Consider the following 18,629-nt stretch of genomic DNA (forward strand, 5'->3'; position numbering starts at 1 on the left):
AAACGCAGGCACAGCTGCCCATTCAAATGAATGCACTGTTGTGCCTGCACACCTGGGCTGTGCTGTAAAACTGCGATTTGGACCTCAGCTGGAAGAAAATTTTACTAATTGGACCTCCATGAATTTTAATTCAATACCCCTGGACTAGACCAAAATTTGCAATACTGGAAGTTGGTGTTGTAGTGCTACAAAACTATTAGCAGCAGGAGGGCAATGGATAAAATAGCATAGCTTACAACATCCACTTTATCATGCACCATCAAACCTCATAACTATTGAATGAATTAAGACGCATCCATTTATAATGAGTTAAAATAGTATTCTAGGGACTTGTTAAAGCAAAAAAAACAAAAACACCAAAAAAATTTGAACAATATTTACTCCATTGTATGTAGTTATGTGATTGAGACCTGCTTGAAGTACTAAATTACTAAGCTTTTCAAACTATCACAACTACATACACATCTAAAAGCAAAAAAAAAAGGAAAAACTAAAAACTCACTACCAATTTCTGCTACTAAGTAAATAATTTGTTGCAAACCCTATGGTCAAGATATGTTTAACTCTAATACTTAAATAAGACTTAAATGCATAAACTTCAGTTAGAAAAAGTAAAATGTGCATATTGTAGCTTTGACAGTTTTTTCAAGTTTCAAGCTGGCTGGAGATAATGGTTGGATGTGCAAGCAAGATGAAACTGTAAGAGGATTATTTTCCCTTAAGTTTCAGTCATAAACATGCAGGTTAGCATCACCTGAGCATGTGTATTTATACTATGAAGCATGGAGTAGCAGGTAGAGAAGAAACGCCTCTAGTGCCTCAGTTTATATATGAGAACAATAAACTGCTCAGCTAACCCCCCTTCCCTCAGAATGGATGGCCAGTGATCCCAGCTGGTGCCTTATGCCGCGTACACACGATCAGTCAAACCGATGAGAACGGTCTGATGGACCGTTTTCATCGGTTAACCAATGAAGCTGACTGATGGTCAGTCGTGCCTACACACCATCGGTTAAAAAAACGATTGTGTCATAACGCAGTGACGTAAAATACAACAACGTGATGATAAAAACAAAGTTCAATGCTTCCAAGCATGCGTCGACTTGATTCTGAGCATGCCTGGATTTTTAACCGATGGACGTGCCTACTAACGATCAGTTTTTTTCTATCAGTTAGGTTAAATTTAAAACAAGATTGCTTTTTTTAACATATGGATAAATAACCAATGGCGCCCACACACGATCGGTTTGGTCTGATGAAAACGGTTCATCAGACCGTTCTCATCGGTTTGACCGATCGTGTGTACGCGGCATGAGACATGACATAGGAGATTTCGCCAAAATTGACCACAATTTAATGTTGCTGTGTTTGTGGGTTCAAACTAAAAAATATAAACGTAGGTGCTTAAAAAATCCCTACTAGCTGTGGTCATAAAAGAGCATACAAATCAACACTTGACCATTCACATTCTCCCACCAAATAATTTCACATGCTTAACTTAAAGGGGTTGTAAAGGTAAAAAATGTTTTCCCTAAATAGCTTCCTTTACCTTAGTGTAGTCCTCCTTCACTTACCTCATCCTTCCATTTTTCTTTTAAATGTCCTTATTTCTTCTGAGAAATCCTCACTTCCTGTTCTTCTGTCTGTAACTACACACAGTAATGCGAGGCTTTCTCCCTGGTGTGGAGAAAGCCTTTTGAGGGGGGAGGGGGGAAGCAGGAGTGTCAGGACGCCCACTAACACACAGTTCCTTTCTCTATCTGCAAAGTATAGAGCGTCCTGACCCTCCTGCTCGCCCCCTCCCCCCTCAAGAGGCTCTCTCCATACCAGGGAGAAAGCCTCGCATTCTGGTGTGTAGTTACAGACAGAAGAACAGGAAGTGAGGATTTCTCAGAAGAAATAAGGACATTTAAAAGCAAAATCGAAGGATGAGGTAAGTGAAGGAGGACTGCACTAAGGCAGTGGTCATCAACCCTGTCCTGCAGGGCCCACAAACAGGCCAGATTTTATGTATTACCTTGGGGAGATGCAGACTAGAATACTGCAATCACCGAGGAGCAAATGATATCACCTGTGATGTATTTCAGTTATCTTGCAAACCTGGCCTGTTAGTGGGCCCTGCCAGACAAGGTTGATGACCACTGCACTAAGGTAAAGGAAGCCATTTAGGGAATTTCTTTTTTACCTTTACAACCCCTTTAAGAAAATATTTCCTTTGTCTCTCAACTTCCTGCCAAACAAGGTTATGATGAAGACCATGTGGGCAAGATTTCATAATTTTATAATGAAGGCAATAATAATTCCTTTGATACAGCATATACATGCATTTCAAGGCACATTGCACAATCATATTGTTTCTTTGATGGTTTCCAATAACAGAACACTAATACTAATAAAGAACTTTTAAACAAGGATGTCAAATGGTCAATTACAATGAGAGCTTAACCTAGAAAGCAGAGGAAACAATGTTTCTTTTCATTTGTTTTGTACAGTACCCAAAAAGTATTAGACGATTTCTTTCAATGCTGCAAACTCTGAGAACACAATATTCAAACTGTGCAGTAATTACTACCAAAGCGTAGCATAGGGGGCTGTGGAAAACTGGTCCAACAACAAAGATGAGAGGTATCGCCATCACAAGAATGCATATGTCCTGTTTGCCCTTTGACTATAGGCAGCTAGAAGGAGTAACTTTCTGTAGACAGCTTTATACAATACTTTTGAAAAAGCATCAGGCATGCTGTTCTGGGTTACCAAGGACTAGTGAACATTGCACTTATTATCCATGCCTTTGGCATGATTGGACCATCCTGATAGTTATTGCCACCATGATCTCATGGAACCCTCAATGCTTCTATGACAAACGTTGATATATTACTCAAGGCCACCCCTTAAAGAAAGTCAACATGTCTTACAGAGGTCAAGTCCTGGGGAAAAAAGTGTGGGAACTGCCACCCAAGATCCACTCCCCCACCAAAAAAAAAAAAATGATACGCTCATATGCATAATTACTAAACCGCATGTTTTTTTCCGATCCACTGTACCTTAGTAATCCTTTATGTTACTGGCCGCTTCCTGTATATGGATTCATCGGGTAGTGTGCGGGTATTCCGTCACTTCCTCGATGCCGCAATGTCTCCTGGGAGCTTTTGTCATTGTTCCCAGGAGACATTGCTGAGGTCTGCCGCAAGTTATCACGGGAAGCAAGTTCTTTCTAAATCCCGCGATAACTCGTGGCAGACCTCCGTAATGTCTCCTGGGAACAATGACAAAAGCTCCCAGGAGACATTGCGGCATCGAGGAAGTGACGGAATACCCGCACACTAATCGATGAATCCATATACAGGAAGCGGCTAGTAACAAAGGATTACTAAGGTTCGCATGCCCGCTTAGTGAAGGATTGGCTCGGGCGGCTCGGCTGCTTTAGTCCTGCAAAGGAAACTGCGTTCCTGCTGTGAAAAAAGTGCAGGAACTCCGTTCCCACGTGTTCCCGCAGGACTTGAGCCCTGATGTCTTATTATGAATTAGGGAATGCAGTTTGGTATAGCCTTTATCTAGTACATACAATTTATATTGCAGGTTTAGTTTACAGCTTTAGCTTTCCTTGCAACGCAGAGTTGTTCTCCACATATAATGTATCAAATGAAAAGAGCAAAATGTCTCTCTTTGCACTATAGAGTAAAACAGTGTATTACTTAGGAAAACATGTACAAACAAATTAGACTTGTGAACTTAGAACATTTCATGGGTGGGTGTCCCACACTCCTGCAGTCAAAAAGCCCTGCCATAAAGAAGTCCAGACCTCCACTGACCCCAACAGGTTGCCCCAACAGTACTGATTATACAAATAATGCTACTTGCTGCTGATCTTACCATAACTCAGATATGTGCACACTCTGCATAAGCTTTAGTTAGACAATGGCTGACTGTAAGTAGTGTTTCCTACCTATGTTGTTTTGCAGGTATAACATCATAAAACTAAAAAGAAGTCACTCTCCATGTAAAAGTCTTAAGTACATATTATTGATGTTACCAGTACAGGTATAATCATAGGTGTGCACAGCCTATTGCATTAGGCTGTGCATTTCAAAGCTGAAACACACATGCGTGTATATACTGACGGTGTCAGTAGCGCAATGGATGGTGTCAGTGGGGCAGAGATTGGTGTCTGTAGTTTTTAATTTTATTTAATTCTTTATTATTTTTTACAGTTTTATCTCTTTTATTGTTCTTTTATAATTTTTTTGTTTTACATTTTTTTAGGAGCCCTATTAGGGGGCTTTGGTGAAATATCAGGGGTCTAAACAAGGGGTATCTGCTACACACAGGGTGATTAGGGTGTGCCTAGGCACACCTGGCACGGCCATTGCGCACGCCTATGGGTATAATCCAAATCGTAGGTTAAGCTCCTAGTGGAATGAAACATGTAAGAAAGCAGGTGGATTACTACTGTACCAGATAACATCAATATCATTTACTGTAGGCTTTTAGTAGGAGAGCAGCTTTCTTTTGTCTTTGATTATAATTGGGATTACATCACAGACCACCTGGCGTCAACACCCATTGGACTTGAGCGGAGTGGTTGGGACTGCCTGCAGTTTGCTCTGCAGGCGATACTTGCTTCCTACTTTGGAAGTAGCATCTGTCAGGAAGGAATAGAAGTAGGGAATCCTCCATTGTGTTCCTGGGCCCATTATCTGCCATTTGGTTTGCTATGGTTCAGGTTCCACTGCTGGCAGGACATAAAAGTGATTTATATTACATAGACCATATACAGGTTGGCACCTGGCAGTATGAGAGAAGTCCATACGAGTAAACCTACCAATGCATATATATATATATATATATATATATATATATATATATATATATATATATATATATATATATATATATATGCTCTGCCTCATTTTCCACTTCAAAAAATATATATATGAAAAGCAGAATTTTCTGCAAAAGGCCACTATTTCTTTTAGTGCTAAATTTGTCAGATACAGATATTGATATTATTTCACACAAGTACTGGTATCTCAAATCAGCTCATAAAATAGAATTTCTTTTGTATGAAAACTTCAATTTAAGATAAAAACACTGGATAGATATATATTGTATTCTTGTGCTTCAAACAGATTGTACACGACTTATTGGTAGTGGATGTGCTTCGGTATTAAATACCCAGTCTTCTAATGATAGCAGATCATCTTCTGAAAACAGAAGGTAGAGGTATCTGTAGGATAGACAAAATAACAACAAATTAGTTGTACAACTGTTACTTTTATTTTTCAAAATGATTAGAATCAACAATAGGAAAATAATGTGATTTGCACAAAATCATTGTTTTATTATAAAATTAAAACACCATTGCACCTGATGTAAATGGAGGTTTAATTAATGGAACCAGTTATAGTTTTTCTAGTTTTGGCTCCAGATGTGACACTTTCAGCACCAGTTGTATGTCAATTTTTTTAAAACTACAAGGAAAAACTGAATATCATGGTATATACACACCTGGGTGGATGCAGCATCGATCTAATGCTGCATCTGTCCCCTGGCACCTCTACATTGAGAACAGATCAATCAAAGACCACTGGCAGAAAGTCAGTGACTCCAGCCAACAGCTCTTCGATTTGCCCCTTCAGTGTTCACTGGATCATCAGGTTGCGGTGGGAATGCGCTGAGAGGCTGAGCCAGCTGCCTGCCCAGGCATCTAGGTGCATCCTGACACTAAATTTGAGGGCTCTCCAGAGCCTGGACTGGCTGGATGAGAAATAGTCTTTGAGCTCTGTGTTTTAACAGGATGTAGAGAAGAGATGTGTGCAGGATGGTTTGTTTCATCTATGTGCATTACCTAAGGCTAGCCACTTTACTGGGTATAGGTAAAGTTTTGCAACCACTTTAAAGTCAAACAGTGCTAATCACAAGTCTTTAGCACTGCCTTTAGTTAGGACACGCTTAGATTTAGGTACAGATATAGATGGACCCCTCATTGTTTGTTGCATTGTACAAATTGTTTATTTTCTTATTGTTGCCTTGTTGGGTCTTTAACCCAAATAAATCCTACTTTTTAAGCCTCGAGGTGTGTTAGAGAGTGTGGCATTACCGGAAGAGTCATTGTCATTCGGAATCAGGAGACCCCTACACCAATGGCTCCTTCAAGGGTAAGTGATACATGTGCTTGTAAAAAAAACTCTTTCCATAAATGATGTACATTTTATCCACAAGAATCCTTTTCCATACTGAGCCACCTAGGTCATTTCATTAAAACGTTTCCACATCAATAGTTCACCTCAATGCTTCAGTTATTCTAATATATGCACTTAAAGGAATTCTACTTACTTTAATGTTTCTGACATGAAAAAGCTCTGTTGAACATTATCATGGTTTGGAGTGGTAGTATACACGTCTCTTATTCCTGAAAATCCATTTTCAATCCTGCAGTAAGTGTCCAAAGCCTGGAGGAGAAATACTTATTAAGTTATAATCAAATGAACAATATTCTGCCATCAGATGGCGTATGACATATCTGAAGTGAACTTGATACAAGCCATACAGTTGTCTGTTTAGAAAAAGTAACAAACTTTATGATAATATTCATCTGAATAGCATTTGCTAGCCATGAATATACTAAGGCCCCATACACACCATAGAATCTATCCGCAGATAAATCCCATCGAATGGGTTTCAGCGGATAGATTTTATGGTGTGTACACTCCGGCGGATATTTATCCGCGGATAAATCTCCCCTGGGATGGATTTCCAGCAGATGAATATTTGCTGACATGCTCAACAAATCCATCTGCTGAAGTCCATCCCAAAGGATGGATCCGCTCGTCTGTACAGACTCACCGGATCCATCCGTCCAAAGGGATTCCCCACACGCGTCGTAATGATTTGGCGCATGCGTGGAATTCCTTATATGACAGCGTCGCGCCCGTCGCCGCGTCATAATCGCGGCGACGGCGTGACACGTCATCGCCAGAGGATTTCGGCGCGGATTTCAATGCGATGGTGTGTACACGCCATCGCATAGAAATCTGCTGAAATCCTCCAGAGGATTTATCCGCGGATACGGTCCGCTGGACCGTATCCGCGGATAAATCCTCTCGTGTGTATGGGGCCTTAGAGTCGGTTCACACTAGGGCGACACGACTTCCATCGCGACTTTCAGAGGCGACTCCGACACGACTTACAACATGACTTGAAGTCGTCTCCAGGACAGGAGACTTTCCAGTGGCCAATCAAACAACAATCAGCTCTAGGGGAGGGAGGGGGAGGGAGGGGAGGGGGAGGGGGAGGGAGAGGTTTGCCTGAGAAATGTATGTTATCTTCCTGGAAAGTCGCTTCAGTTAAGACAGTGATCAGACTTGGATCAGACTTGGAGGCAACTTCCATTGAAATCAATGGGTACAAATCGCCTACAAGTCGGATTGAAGTAGTACAGGAACTTCTTTTGAAGTCGGAGCGACTCAAGTCGTGTGTATTAACACCGCTCCCATTCACTTGCATTGTTTTTCTCGACAGCGCGACTTGGGACGACTTGAGGCGACTTCAAGTCGGATCCCAAGTCGCCCCAGTGTGAACCGGCTCTGAAGCTATTGCTTTGTCTCTGAGAATAAACAATCAATGGTAGCTAACACTATTAGTCAAAGTCAATGACCAATGAAAAAATGGCAATGATAGTTCTTAAATTGGCAAGTAAAGTAGCAAAAATGAAAAGGAAGGAGTAGTAATTTGGGCTTTGGCAAAAATTAAACATGTCTCTTTTGGCCGGTGGTACAGCCACCAAACATGACCCTTTCAAGTGAATAGGGCTACGCTGCAATGTCACTTTTCAAAGGAGCGGCCATGTAGGCGGCACATGTATATGAGCCCTCAGGCTGCTCCAGACTTATGCAGACCATATGTGGGTTTAATCCTGAACAAATTTCCTTTCGAAAATCAGAAATTTTGTGCGTTTTGTGATCCGATGGTGCCACCATTGATTTCTAAATTTGACCAACCAAGCCTTCAATTTCACCTCACGTTGCTACAGAAAATATTTTTTGTGCCTGGAAATCTTCTTTTCTTTCTGCAAATTTTTCAATTTTAATACTCGCACGATTCTCCCATCATTGATTAGAAAAATAATTCGTTTTTCAAAAAACTTCCAACATGCTTGGTCACTCAAATTTTATGGCAGCATGAAAATCGCCCATTGCTACAGCCCACTCATGGTGTGCAATTCGAAAAAAAATCTTCATTTTCGAGAGAATATTCTTTTGAAATTGGACCCATGTATGTCCGGCCTTACAGATGAGGTGCTGGAGACTTCAGTCCCTGACAGAGGCAGGTGCCAACTGCCTTCATTTAATTCTTTCATTTCAGTTTGAATGTAAATGGCTCACCTTTCTCCCTGGGGATTCAAAGCATTTTAGGAGATGAGGCAGCTATCCTAGGCAAATTCAGTTGAGTCAATTAAACTACCAGCATGTTTTTAGAGTATAGGAAAAAAACAGAGTACCCAGAGAAAACTCATGCAAACTCCAAGCAAATAGTGGCCTAGTCAGGATTGACCTAGTACTGTAAGGCAGATGTGCTAAGCACTAAGCCACTGTGCTGTGTAGGAGAAAATAGAAACAGTTCAATGAAATCTGCACAGGCTTACTGATGTGGCAGGTGGTGAAGTCCGTAACAGTTTATACAGGATAATTATCAGCAGAGGAGGACAAAAATCTTCACATAATCTGTATGGGTATCATGAGAAATGATTCGACTTTGTGTCAACAGTCACAGCAATGAACAACAAATATTTATGAACATGAAAAATAAAAGTTTCTAGAGAGCAAGTGAAAAATGCAAGACAATTATTTTATTCAGGTAAGCGCCTAAACAGGGCCTCTTTTCATATTTTTCTGATCCCTGCCAAGTGCCACCTAAATGCTGGATCTGACTATTATGATAGCCAGGCATTCTCGTTTTCTTAGAGACATCCTAGTCTATCTTTATTGCGTTTTTGATGTGTTTTTACCCTGCATTTTTCCCCCCTCCATAATAAACTGTGAATAATTGCTTGTTGATTGTTGATTGTTTAGGAGCGGGCAGTGGCTTTCCCCGCTGACAGCTGAATGTACAGTGCCTTGAAAAACGATTCATACCTCTTGAAATTTTCCACATTTTGTAATGTTACAACCAGAAATGTAAATGTATTTTATTGGGATTTTATGTGATAGACCAACAGAGTGGCACGTAATTCTGATAGATGTTTCTCAATTTTACAAATAAATATGTAAAAAGTGCATTTGTATTCAGCGCCCCCGAGTCAAAACTTTGTAGAACCACCTTTCGCTAGAATTATAGCTGCAAGTCTTTTTGGGTATGTCTCTACCAGCTTTGCACATCTAGAGATTAACATTTTTGCAAAATAGCTCAAGCTCTGTCCGATTGGGCCATTCTAACACATAAATATGCTTTGATCTAAAACATTCCATTGTAGCTCTGGCTGTACGTTTAGGGTCGTTGTAATGCTGGGAGGTGAAGCTCCACCCCAGTCTCAAATGTTTTGCAGACTCTAAGGCCCCTTTCAAACAGACGGATAGAATTGTGCCTTTAGCTGCGGATTCTACCGCAGCTAAAAGCACACAATTCTTTACTATGGCCCCATTAACACACTGCGTTTAGCTGTAGTTTCGTTACCTGCGGTTTGGTGCAGATAGAAAAAATTTAATTGACTGCGTCCAGGAACGATTTGGCGCAGCTATCTGCACATAACCGCAGATAATCGCAGTGCACTGTGTCAGCTGCGTTTGGTATGAATCATGAGGGGGAACTCCAAATTTTAAATAAAAAAACGACATGTGTTCCCCTCCAGGATGCCGTTTATTTTGGCGGGGTTCCCCTTAAAATACATAGCAGACCTAAGGGCCTGGTATGCTCCTGGAGGGGAACCTATGCCGTTTTTTTTAAATTTGGCGTAGAGTTTCCCCTCATGATTCATACCAAACACAGTGCCTGGTATTGGCAGGGATCCAAGTCGGATCCCCGTTCAATATCGTGCCGCAGCTAAACGCAACTGCAGCTAATCATACTGTACAAATTCAGCTGATCGCTGTGCCTGGAGTCTTGAATTTCACAGAAAATAAACATGCTTTTAACTGCGGCAGAACAGCCGTCCGTGTGAAAGGGGCCTAACAGGCTCTAACAGGGGTGCTTCTAAGATTGCCCTGTATTTGGCTCCATCCATCTTTCCATCAGCTCTGACCAGCTTCCCTGTTCCTGCTGATGAAAAGCATCCCCACACCATGATGCTGCCACCACCATGTTAAGGTGGGGATGGTGTGTTCAGGGTGATGTGCAGTGTCCATTTTCCGCCACACATAGCGTTTTGCTTTTAGGCCAAAAAGTTAAATTTTGGTCCAATCTGACCAGAGCACCTTCTTCCACCGTGTCCCCCACATAACTTCTCAAAAACGACAAACTGGACTTCTGATGGCTTTCTTTCAACAATAGCTTTCTTCTTGCCACTCTTCCATAAAGACAAGATTTGTGGAGTGCATCACTAATAGTTGTCCTGTGGACAGATTCTCCCACCTGAGCTGTGGATCTCTGCAGCTCCTCCCGAGTTACCATGGGCCTCTTGGCTGCTTCTCTGATTAATTCTCTCCTCGCCCAGCCTGACAGTTTAGGTGGACACCGATGTCTTGGTAGGTTTGCAGTTGTGCCACACTATTTCCATTTTCAGATGATGGATTGAACAGTGCTCCGTGAGCTGTTCAAAGTTTGGAATATTTTTTTATAACATAACCCTGCTTTAAACTTCTCCACAGCTTTATCCCTGACCTGTTCCTCGGCCTTCATGATGCTGTTTGTTCACCAACATTCTCTAACAGGGCTTCTAACAGGGCTTCACAGAACAGCTGTATTTATACTGAGGCTTTGCCCCCCAAAACACCTTGTCCCCATGTTGATGGGGACATGGGCCTCTTTCCCACAACCATGGTCGATGGTTGTGGGGGTCTGCAGGTACCTTCCTGGCCCCCCCCATGTGAATGAGTATGGGGTACATAGTACAAGTCTTTTATTTAAGAAACAGAAAAAAAACAATGTCCTCTGATGAAGATCCACCACCAATCATGACGCCTGCTGCCGCTGCTAATTAAAAAAAAGAAAAAAAAAGTCCACTTACGTCATCTGCCAGTTCCGCGGTCTGAAAGTTCTTAAATAACTAAGGGTTGGGGTCAGGGGCATGCTGGGCTGACAATGTCACCAGGAGGTCGGGCCACTCTGTGATGTCAGTGGGTGACCACACCCCTTACTTATTTAAAAACTGTCAGATGGTGCGTGAGGAATATGGGCAGGGGGCATGCCCAAGTACACGTTGTTCTTCTTCTGCCTAGGAGCGAATTGAGCAAATACTTTACAACCCATGAAAAAAAAAAAATTGTCTAAGTGGCATTTTCAGTTTTGAGTGAAGGTCTGCTTTAAGGCAAGCCATATATAATACATTTTTTATGTTCAACCTGAGGGTTGAGGGCAAGAATGTCACAATTTCCCTATCCACGCTTTCGAGGTGGATGGGGGAATCACTCCTGTGCTATTGTGTTCTCAGAATACAGTGATCAGTGTTGCCAACTATAGCCAGTGGCACTGATCGTTTGGATCAGAGCCAGGGTGCCCATACATGGATCAAAATTTGGCTGGTCCCTATTGAACCAGATACATTTTGATCCATATATGGCTGGCTAAAGGAATTTGGTTTTGTAAGTGTGCCGGGACCGCCCTGTCATCTGCCAGCTCAGCGGGGATCAACAAAGCGATCCCCGCTGAGCAAGCGGAGGTTCGCGGGGCGGATCAGGGGCCTTAAGGTTAGCCTGGTAAATGTTAAAATGCTCCTAGAACACTTGTGAAATATCTAATATTTATAGCTGACAAAAAAACAAACAAAATATATATAACAATCTTGTTTTAAATTCCTAAAAAAAAATCAATGTACAAATATTTAAACCTTCTGTATTTATTTCTGTAGAATCAGATTAGTTTACTTTAGGAATGGAGGTGCCTCATACGTCTTTGCTGTTAAGCAAATTCAAATATTTCTTTTTCCATTTACTTTCTTTTCAGCTTTCTTTCAAACTGACATCTGAAGCAAAAAATTTTTCAAACTAAGGAGAAATGACTGCTGACACCAATCCACTGGGCTGAAAAAATACTGGTACTGAGTTACATGGGTATATGTCACATACAATAAGAGAATTCAGTCCATGTGTCACTATTCAGTTCATCATAATGATACAGAGAAATTTTGCATCTGTTGTTCACAGTGACTTCTGCAATATAATAGGAGCTAAGTGCAGTGAAACAAACAAGTAAGCATCAGTCTGCTTGTTGTAATAAAAGTAACAGTGCAAAAAACAACAACATCAGTGTATGTTAAAGCTATCAATGCAACATGTTTTTCATATTTAGTGATGTCATAACTCTATAAAAAATTGTCAATAAAAATGTCAGTAATGTGGCCCCATGTAAATCCCTTGTCAATCACATCATCCAACTATGTAAGTACATCAGCAATTATGGTGTTCATCCATCATTGACCTTATATGGTCATAACCACGCTTGGTTAATAACACCACCCGTAGCACCAGTAGTTCAGACAAAAAAAATGACTGCAAACAGTTAGTTTGGTGTGTGAATGGCAAGCGACCTGGGTTCACCTCGAATCCAGGTCCAACCCAAAAGTAAATTTCATCCCTAAGGGAAAAGAATGAAAAAATACATGCTAGGTAGATACAAAAGAAGAACACATACAATTTTCTGAGTTAATGAGCAAACTTCATATTGTGATATTATTTTGATACAATTCAGATACAATTTTTGATACTATTCAGATCGACTATAATATTTCCATACCTGTGCGATCTCCCAGCCCCAGTCTCTATATTTAGGGTTATGCGTCAGCCTCCACAGGTACAGGTAACTTTCTACAACCTCTGGACGGAGCAAGTAATATCTTTCACTCAGCCTGCTTGAGGTGGCTTCAGCCCCTGTATCAAACCTAAACACTTCAGGTCCAAGCTTAGTATCTGAAATGAGATCACATCATTCTGTTAGACAACTTTATGTGTCACAAAATAAATAAAAACCCTTCTTCAATTTCACCAAAACTATAGTAATCAGTAATGCCTTGTACACACGTTCGGAATTTCCGATAAAAAAAAGTCTGACGGACTTTTTCCATCGGATATTCTGATCGTGATTATGCCCCATCAGAGTTTTTTCATCAGAAATTCCGATGAATTCTATTGGAGTTTAGATATAGAACATGTTCTATTTTTCTCCGATGTGATTTGGCCGGGCAAAAGTCAGATCGTGTGTATGCTGCAAAACTCTTAATATAATGACCGGGGGCCATATTCTGAGAGAAGTTACGATGGAGTATCTCAGGATACTCCATCGTATCTCCCTTTTTTGGCCCGTGTATCTATGCGACTGATTCTTAGAATCATTTTCGCATAGATACACTTAAGATCCGCCATGTGTAAGTCACTTACACTGTCGGATCTTAAATGTAAGTACGCCGCCCGCCGCTAGATGGCATGTACGTGAAGGACTCATTTGCTTATGCAAATGAGCCTGCTACGCCAATTCCCGAACGATTTCTCATCGCGTACCCGTCGCTAACGTCGTTTGCGTAAGCGGAAACTTACTCCTGCTATATGAGGAGGAAGTTTCCGCAAGTCCCACGTAGGCCATGTTACGGATGGCGTCGGGTCCGCGTCGTGTTTTTCCGTCGGCTACTTCGTTTCCGTAAGTCGTTCTTGAATACGACTTTACGTCAATGACGCACACGTCGGCGTCATTGACGTTTTACGCCGAGAACTGGAGCATGCGCACTGGGCTTTTTTAAGCCCGGCGCATGGGCAGTTACTTAGAATCGGGGGCGCGCTTAATTTGAATAGAAGCCGCCCCCTTGGAGATACGCGTGGCTACGCCGGGGCATTTACACTCCGCCGCCCCAAACTACGGAGCAAGTGTTTGGGGAATACAGCACTTGCTCCTGTAGGTTGGGGCGGCGGAGTGTAAATGCCTTACGCTCAGCCCGCGGACATTTAGCCAGAATATGGGCCCAAGTCTGTTTTTGAAATCTATTGGAACTGCATTCAAAACCTGCATAACCTTTTTTTGCCAAATCCTGGATCGTACAATTTAGCAGTATAAGATAAACAGTTTGCTTTACTAGGAGAAATATCTTATCAGGAATTGCCAGCACTCATCAATCTCATCTAAAAACTATTCAAATGCATATATTTGACTATGTTATGCCTCTACATCAGGCGAGGGAAAACTCGGCTCTCCAGCTGTTTTGAAACTACAAGTCCCATGAGACATTGCAAGACCCTGACAATCACATGCTTGACTCCTAGAGGCAGAGGCATGATTGGATTTGCAGTTTCACCACAGCTGGAGGGCCGAGATTGCCCACCCCTGCTCTACATGCACTTTTAAGAACTTATTAACATTTCTATAAGACTGGTGAGCACAGGTCATCTATAAAAGGCTGCACGCTGGGGTGTTGCTTCACTTTGCAAAGAATACCCAATCACATCCAAGGAAAAAAAGAAAAAAATGTTTTTGCTTGCACATGATTGGATGATAGAAGCCAGCAACACTTCTCCTTACTAAGCTCTGAAGCAAATGCTCTTTCAACTGCCCTAGCAAAATGCACAGTCTATTTGCCATTATTAAAGCAACCTCTCTGTGTTTCTGCAAATTACCCCCCCCCCCCCACTTGTGTCTGTGTCAGTTCTTGTCATTGTGTAGCTTTCACTTGCATGAGGCACTGCACTGAGAAACCCAGGGATTGTGTGATTTGTAGGAAATGTTGGGTCACACATTACAGACAGAGGTCATGCATCAACTTGTGTGGTGCCTTGCCGAATGCCTCATGTTTCAGCACAAACAGAAACTGCTGACATGGAAATGTGAAGATTTACATGTAGCTTTAATGGACATAAAACTACACGTTTGTAGGCAGGTGCAGTTTACCCTTCCCTCTGTAGGTGGTGCAGTGTTGCTGCCCGCTGTACAGAGGGAGTGGGTAATAAGAGTGAGAGACTCCATAAGGCTCCATGCACACTGGCTTAAAAAACGTTTCTTCTACAGGAGTTTTGTGTTTTGCCTGTAGCAGCAACTCAATGTTATCCTATGTTTCCATGTACATTAGGACGTTTACAGGCATATTTTGTGCTCAACGTTTAGAGGCAGGAAATAAAAACCTCCTGGTTCGCGTTTCTGATTGGAGCTTACTGGCAGCAAAAAACATAAAACTCTTCTAAACTTGTCTAGACGTTGTACAAAAAACTCTATATGAGCGCTTTTTACTCCCAAGAGATTTTTTTTTTTTAAGCCCAGTGTGCATGGAGCCATATTGTCACCCGGGAGCAGTGGTCCAAATGGACACTGCAACACTGAGTGACCATGACTGGGTCATATATAGTGTGTGCCAGTTATTCTCAACCTTTTTTGATCAAGACACCCTTGAAAATGCTGCACAGTCTTGAGGCACCCAATTTTAATAGTTTTACATATAAAGATTAAAGAGATAGCAGAAATGGAGAATAACAGATTCAAGTGTATGTAGATGGGGAAACGACAACTTCTGTTTTACCACTAGCTGGAGTGGGTATAGTGCATCCGGACAGGCCTCTCTCACCAGCCTGGCAACCAGAATGTCACTCGGAACTTGGGGTTAAGTCTCTGCCACAGACCCTTCCAATGGTTGAAAATAATGGAGATAATAATGGTACGGAATCCTCCTTAACAGATTCAGCACTCAGATCTCCCTCAGGTAGTTTTGGTTAGGTTACTGACTGATAGGCGACCACGTCCAGCCTCTCAGTACCCAGTTTCCCTGGTCCCCGATGGATGGTCAGACTCCTCTTGGAAAACCAGCCTCTCTTGGCACTCCTCAGGCAGACTCTCCACCAGACAGCTTCCTCCAACAGGACAGACAGCTCAGGACCTCATCAGATTGGGGACCCAGTTGATCACTGGGCCCCAGCCGCAGATTAAATGCTCCATGCCAACATGGTCCCGTAACCAGGAACACTGCATAGCACGCACACCCCGGCCCGGAAGGCCATTCTCAGGGGGAAAAATAAAAAATAAAATACTACAGCGCTACTAAAATCTAGATCACACCACACAATTAATAACCAAATGTAAGAAGCTACAATAAGTGAAATGGTGACCCAACCAAAATAAACATGGAAAAATTATATAAATTGCGCTAAAAACAATTAATAATGTGATATCTATACAAATAATCAGGTGCAATCAATTACCATGACTAAGTCACGTGACAAGTGACGCAACGCGTAGGGGAGGAGCCTGCCGTGACGAGACCATCAGAGTTCCCGAGTGAGGACCTCATGTGCCGTTACTGAGCGGCTTTAACAAAGAGGGGAATTCGTGAGTGTATCAGCCTTCAGCTATTTTATTTTTGTTCACCTGCTGGTACAATATTATGCTATTGTGTTTCTCTCTCTCTCTCTCTCCTTTTTCACATTCTATCGTGATCTGAGCGGAGCGGAGGTGGAGCTGTTCTACTGCACACAGTGCAAGGCTGCTGTTTTTTACTACATACACTCTAAGGCTTTCTGCTGTGATCATTTGACTATTAACCCATTGGTGGCATCACCTAATACGCTTATGGTACCAATTTGGAGAGCAGTTCTCTATGATAATCTTTCAATGTGGACTCAAGTATAAAATTATATATATTGTGTTCATGTATTACACGTTGGTGACACTTATTTGTTTTATGCTATGTCACTGCCATAGCCTAATTTTTGTCCTTGTGGATACATTATTATCATTTATTCATTTTTATTGATTGCACCTGATTATTTGTATAGGTATCACATTATTAGTTATTTTTAGCGCAATTTATATTATTTTTCCATTCTCAGGGGGGCCGTGGTATGGCTACCCTGAAGGTGGGCGCCACACGGCAAGAAGACCCAAGAAAATGGCGTCTGCCCCATTAATACCATTTCCCAGCATGCACAGCGAGGAACACTCCTTCTGATAGGCTGCCAGGAAAAAGCATTCAAACCCTTGACTCCGCTGCTGCCATCTGTCGGCCTGGGGTGGGACCAGCACCCCAGAAACGACAGCATGAACCCACAGCACAGCCAAAGCTGGGACAGAGGCTCCAAATTTAGACAGATTAACCTGGTCAGAGTCACTTAACTCTCTCACCCCCTCTAAATTTACACTAGCACCGGTTCTGAAAAGTAACCAGACGCTACACTTGTGTAGCGCCTGTGTACTTTCAGTCCAGGTGCCATCTTAAATATACAGGGGGATGAGAGAGTTACTTGGCTCTCATCCGGTTAATTTGTATAAATTGGGTCTCTGCCAGGCTGGGCTGCGCTGTGGTTTCATTCTGTGTTCCAGAGGTGCTTTTCCACCTCGGGGGGACAGGTGGCGCCAGAGGGGTCCAGGCAGGGGTGCCTCTCTCCAGCAGCCAATCAGAGGAGTTTTTCCCTTGCGGGGCATGCTGGGGGAGGGTATTTCTGAGGCAGAAGCCTGTTGGCGGGGTTGTTCTTGTGCTGGTTCCGGGTGCGGCACCCACCTTCAGGGTGTGCGCACTTCACGGCCCCCGGCGATATGGCCTTCCAGGTGTTCTTGATTCTGGGACCATGCTGGCCCAGAGCAACTGAAGCTATGGTGGGGCCCCAGTGATCTACTGGGTCCCCAAAACTTTGAGAGAAGATCTCAAGCGAGTTGTGCTGTTCGGTGGGGAGTCAGTCTCAGGAGAGCCTGGAGGCAGGCAATCCAACAGGGCCTCGACAATCCACCGGGGATCAAGGTGACCGGACATTGAGAGTTTTTCTGTTGGCAACCTGTCAGGCTTCGTACACACGCCCGAAGAACTTGACGGGCGAAACACATCGTTTTGCTCGTCGAGTTCCTTGTTAGGCTGTCGAGGAACTCGACAAGCCAATTTTCTCCATTCCCGTCGAGGAAAAAGAGAACATGCTCTCTTTTTGGCTCGAGTTCCTCGACAGTTTCCTCGTCGAAAAATGAACACAAGACCGGTTTCCTCTGCAAAAAAAAAAAAGTTTCTTGCTGGTTTTTGCCGAGAAACTCGGTCGTGTGTACGAGGCCTCAGTACCGTTTGAGAGCTACCTGAGGGAGATTCAGGCACTAAATTTACTAAGGAGGATCTACCTCATGATCTACTCTCTGGAGAAAGGGGCCTGTGGCAGAGGTCCCGTTCTGACCCTTTCTTTTCCACTAAGTCTGTGGCAGACTTGTTTTCTTCTCAAAGTTACGAGTAATGCTCTGGCTGCCAGGTCGGTGTGAGAGGCCTGTCCAGATACACTACACCCACTCCGACTGGAGTGGCGACAAAGTAAAAGTGCCATTAAAAGCAGGACTGCTTCTGTATTATTCAAGCCTGAAATTCTCCTTTTCACCCATCTTTTCCTATCTACCTCAAGTTTACTGTTTTGCCGTGTTGGGTGAAATAAAGAAAAGACACCAGCTGCTTGGACATTCCATTATTGCTCTCATCATCATCATCATACCCCTAGATGCTCACAAAGGTAACACGCCATCCCTATTTTATCCAGCGGCTCCTGCGG

The 18,629-nt window shown here is 42.6% G+C and overlaps 1 protein-coding gene across 1 annotated transcript in view; it reads right to left on the bottom strand.

Moving 5' to 3' along the window:
* Nucleotides 1-4,907: 4,907 nt before the first annotated feature.
* MAN1C1 (mannosidase alpha class 1C member 1) overlaps nt 4,908-18,629 on the bottom strand; it is a 139,096-nt gene continuing 125,374 nt past the window's right edge. The window contains exons 11-13 of the mRNA XM_040337130.1: nt 12,886-13,058; nt 6,337-6,452; nt 4,908-5,227 (exon numbers count right to left, since the gene is read on the bottom strand). Of these exons, the coding sequence (XP_040193064.1) occupies nt 5,122-5,227; nt 6,337-6,452; nt 12,886-13,058 (395 nt within the window). The 3' untranslated portion in view covers nt 4,908-5,121. The remainder of the gene's footprint in view (nt 5,228-6,336; nt 6,453-12,885; nt 13,059-18,629) is intronic.

This window comes from Rana temporaria, chromosome 2 (assembly GCF_905171775.1).
Source record: "Rana temporaria chromosome 2, aRanTem1.1, whole genome shotgun sequence".
Lineage (NCBI taxonomy): Eukaryota > Metazoa > Chordata > Amphibia > Anura > Ranidae > Rana > Rana temporaria.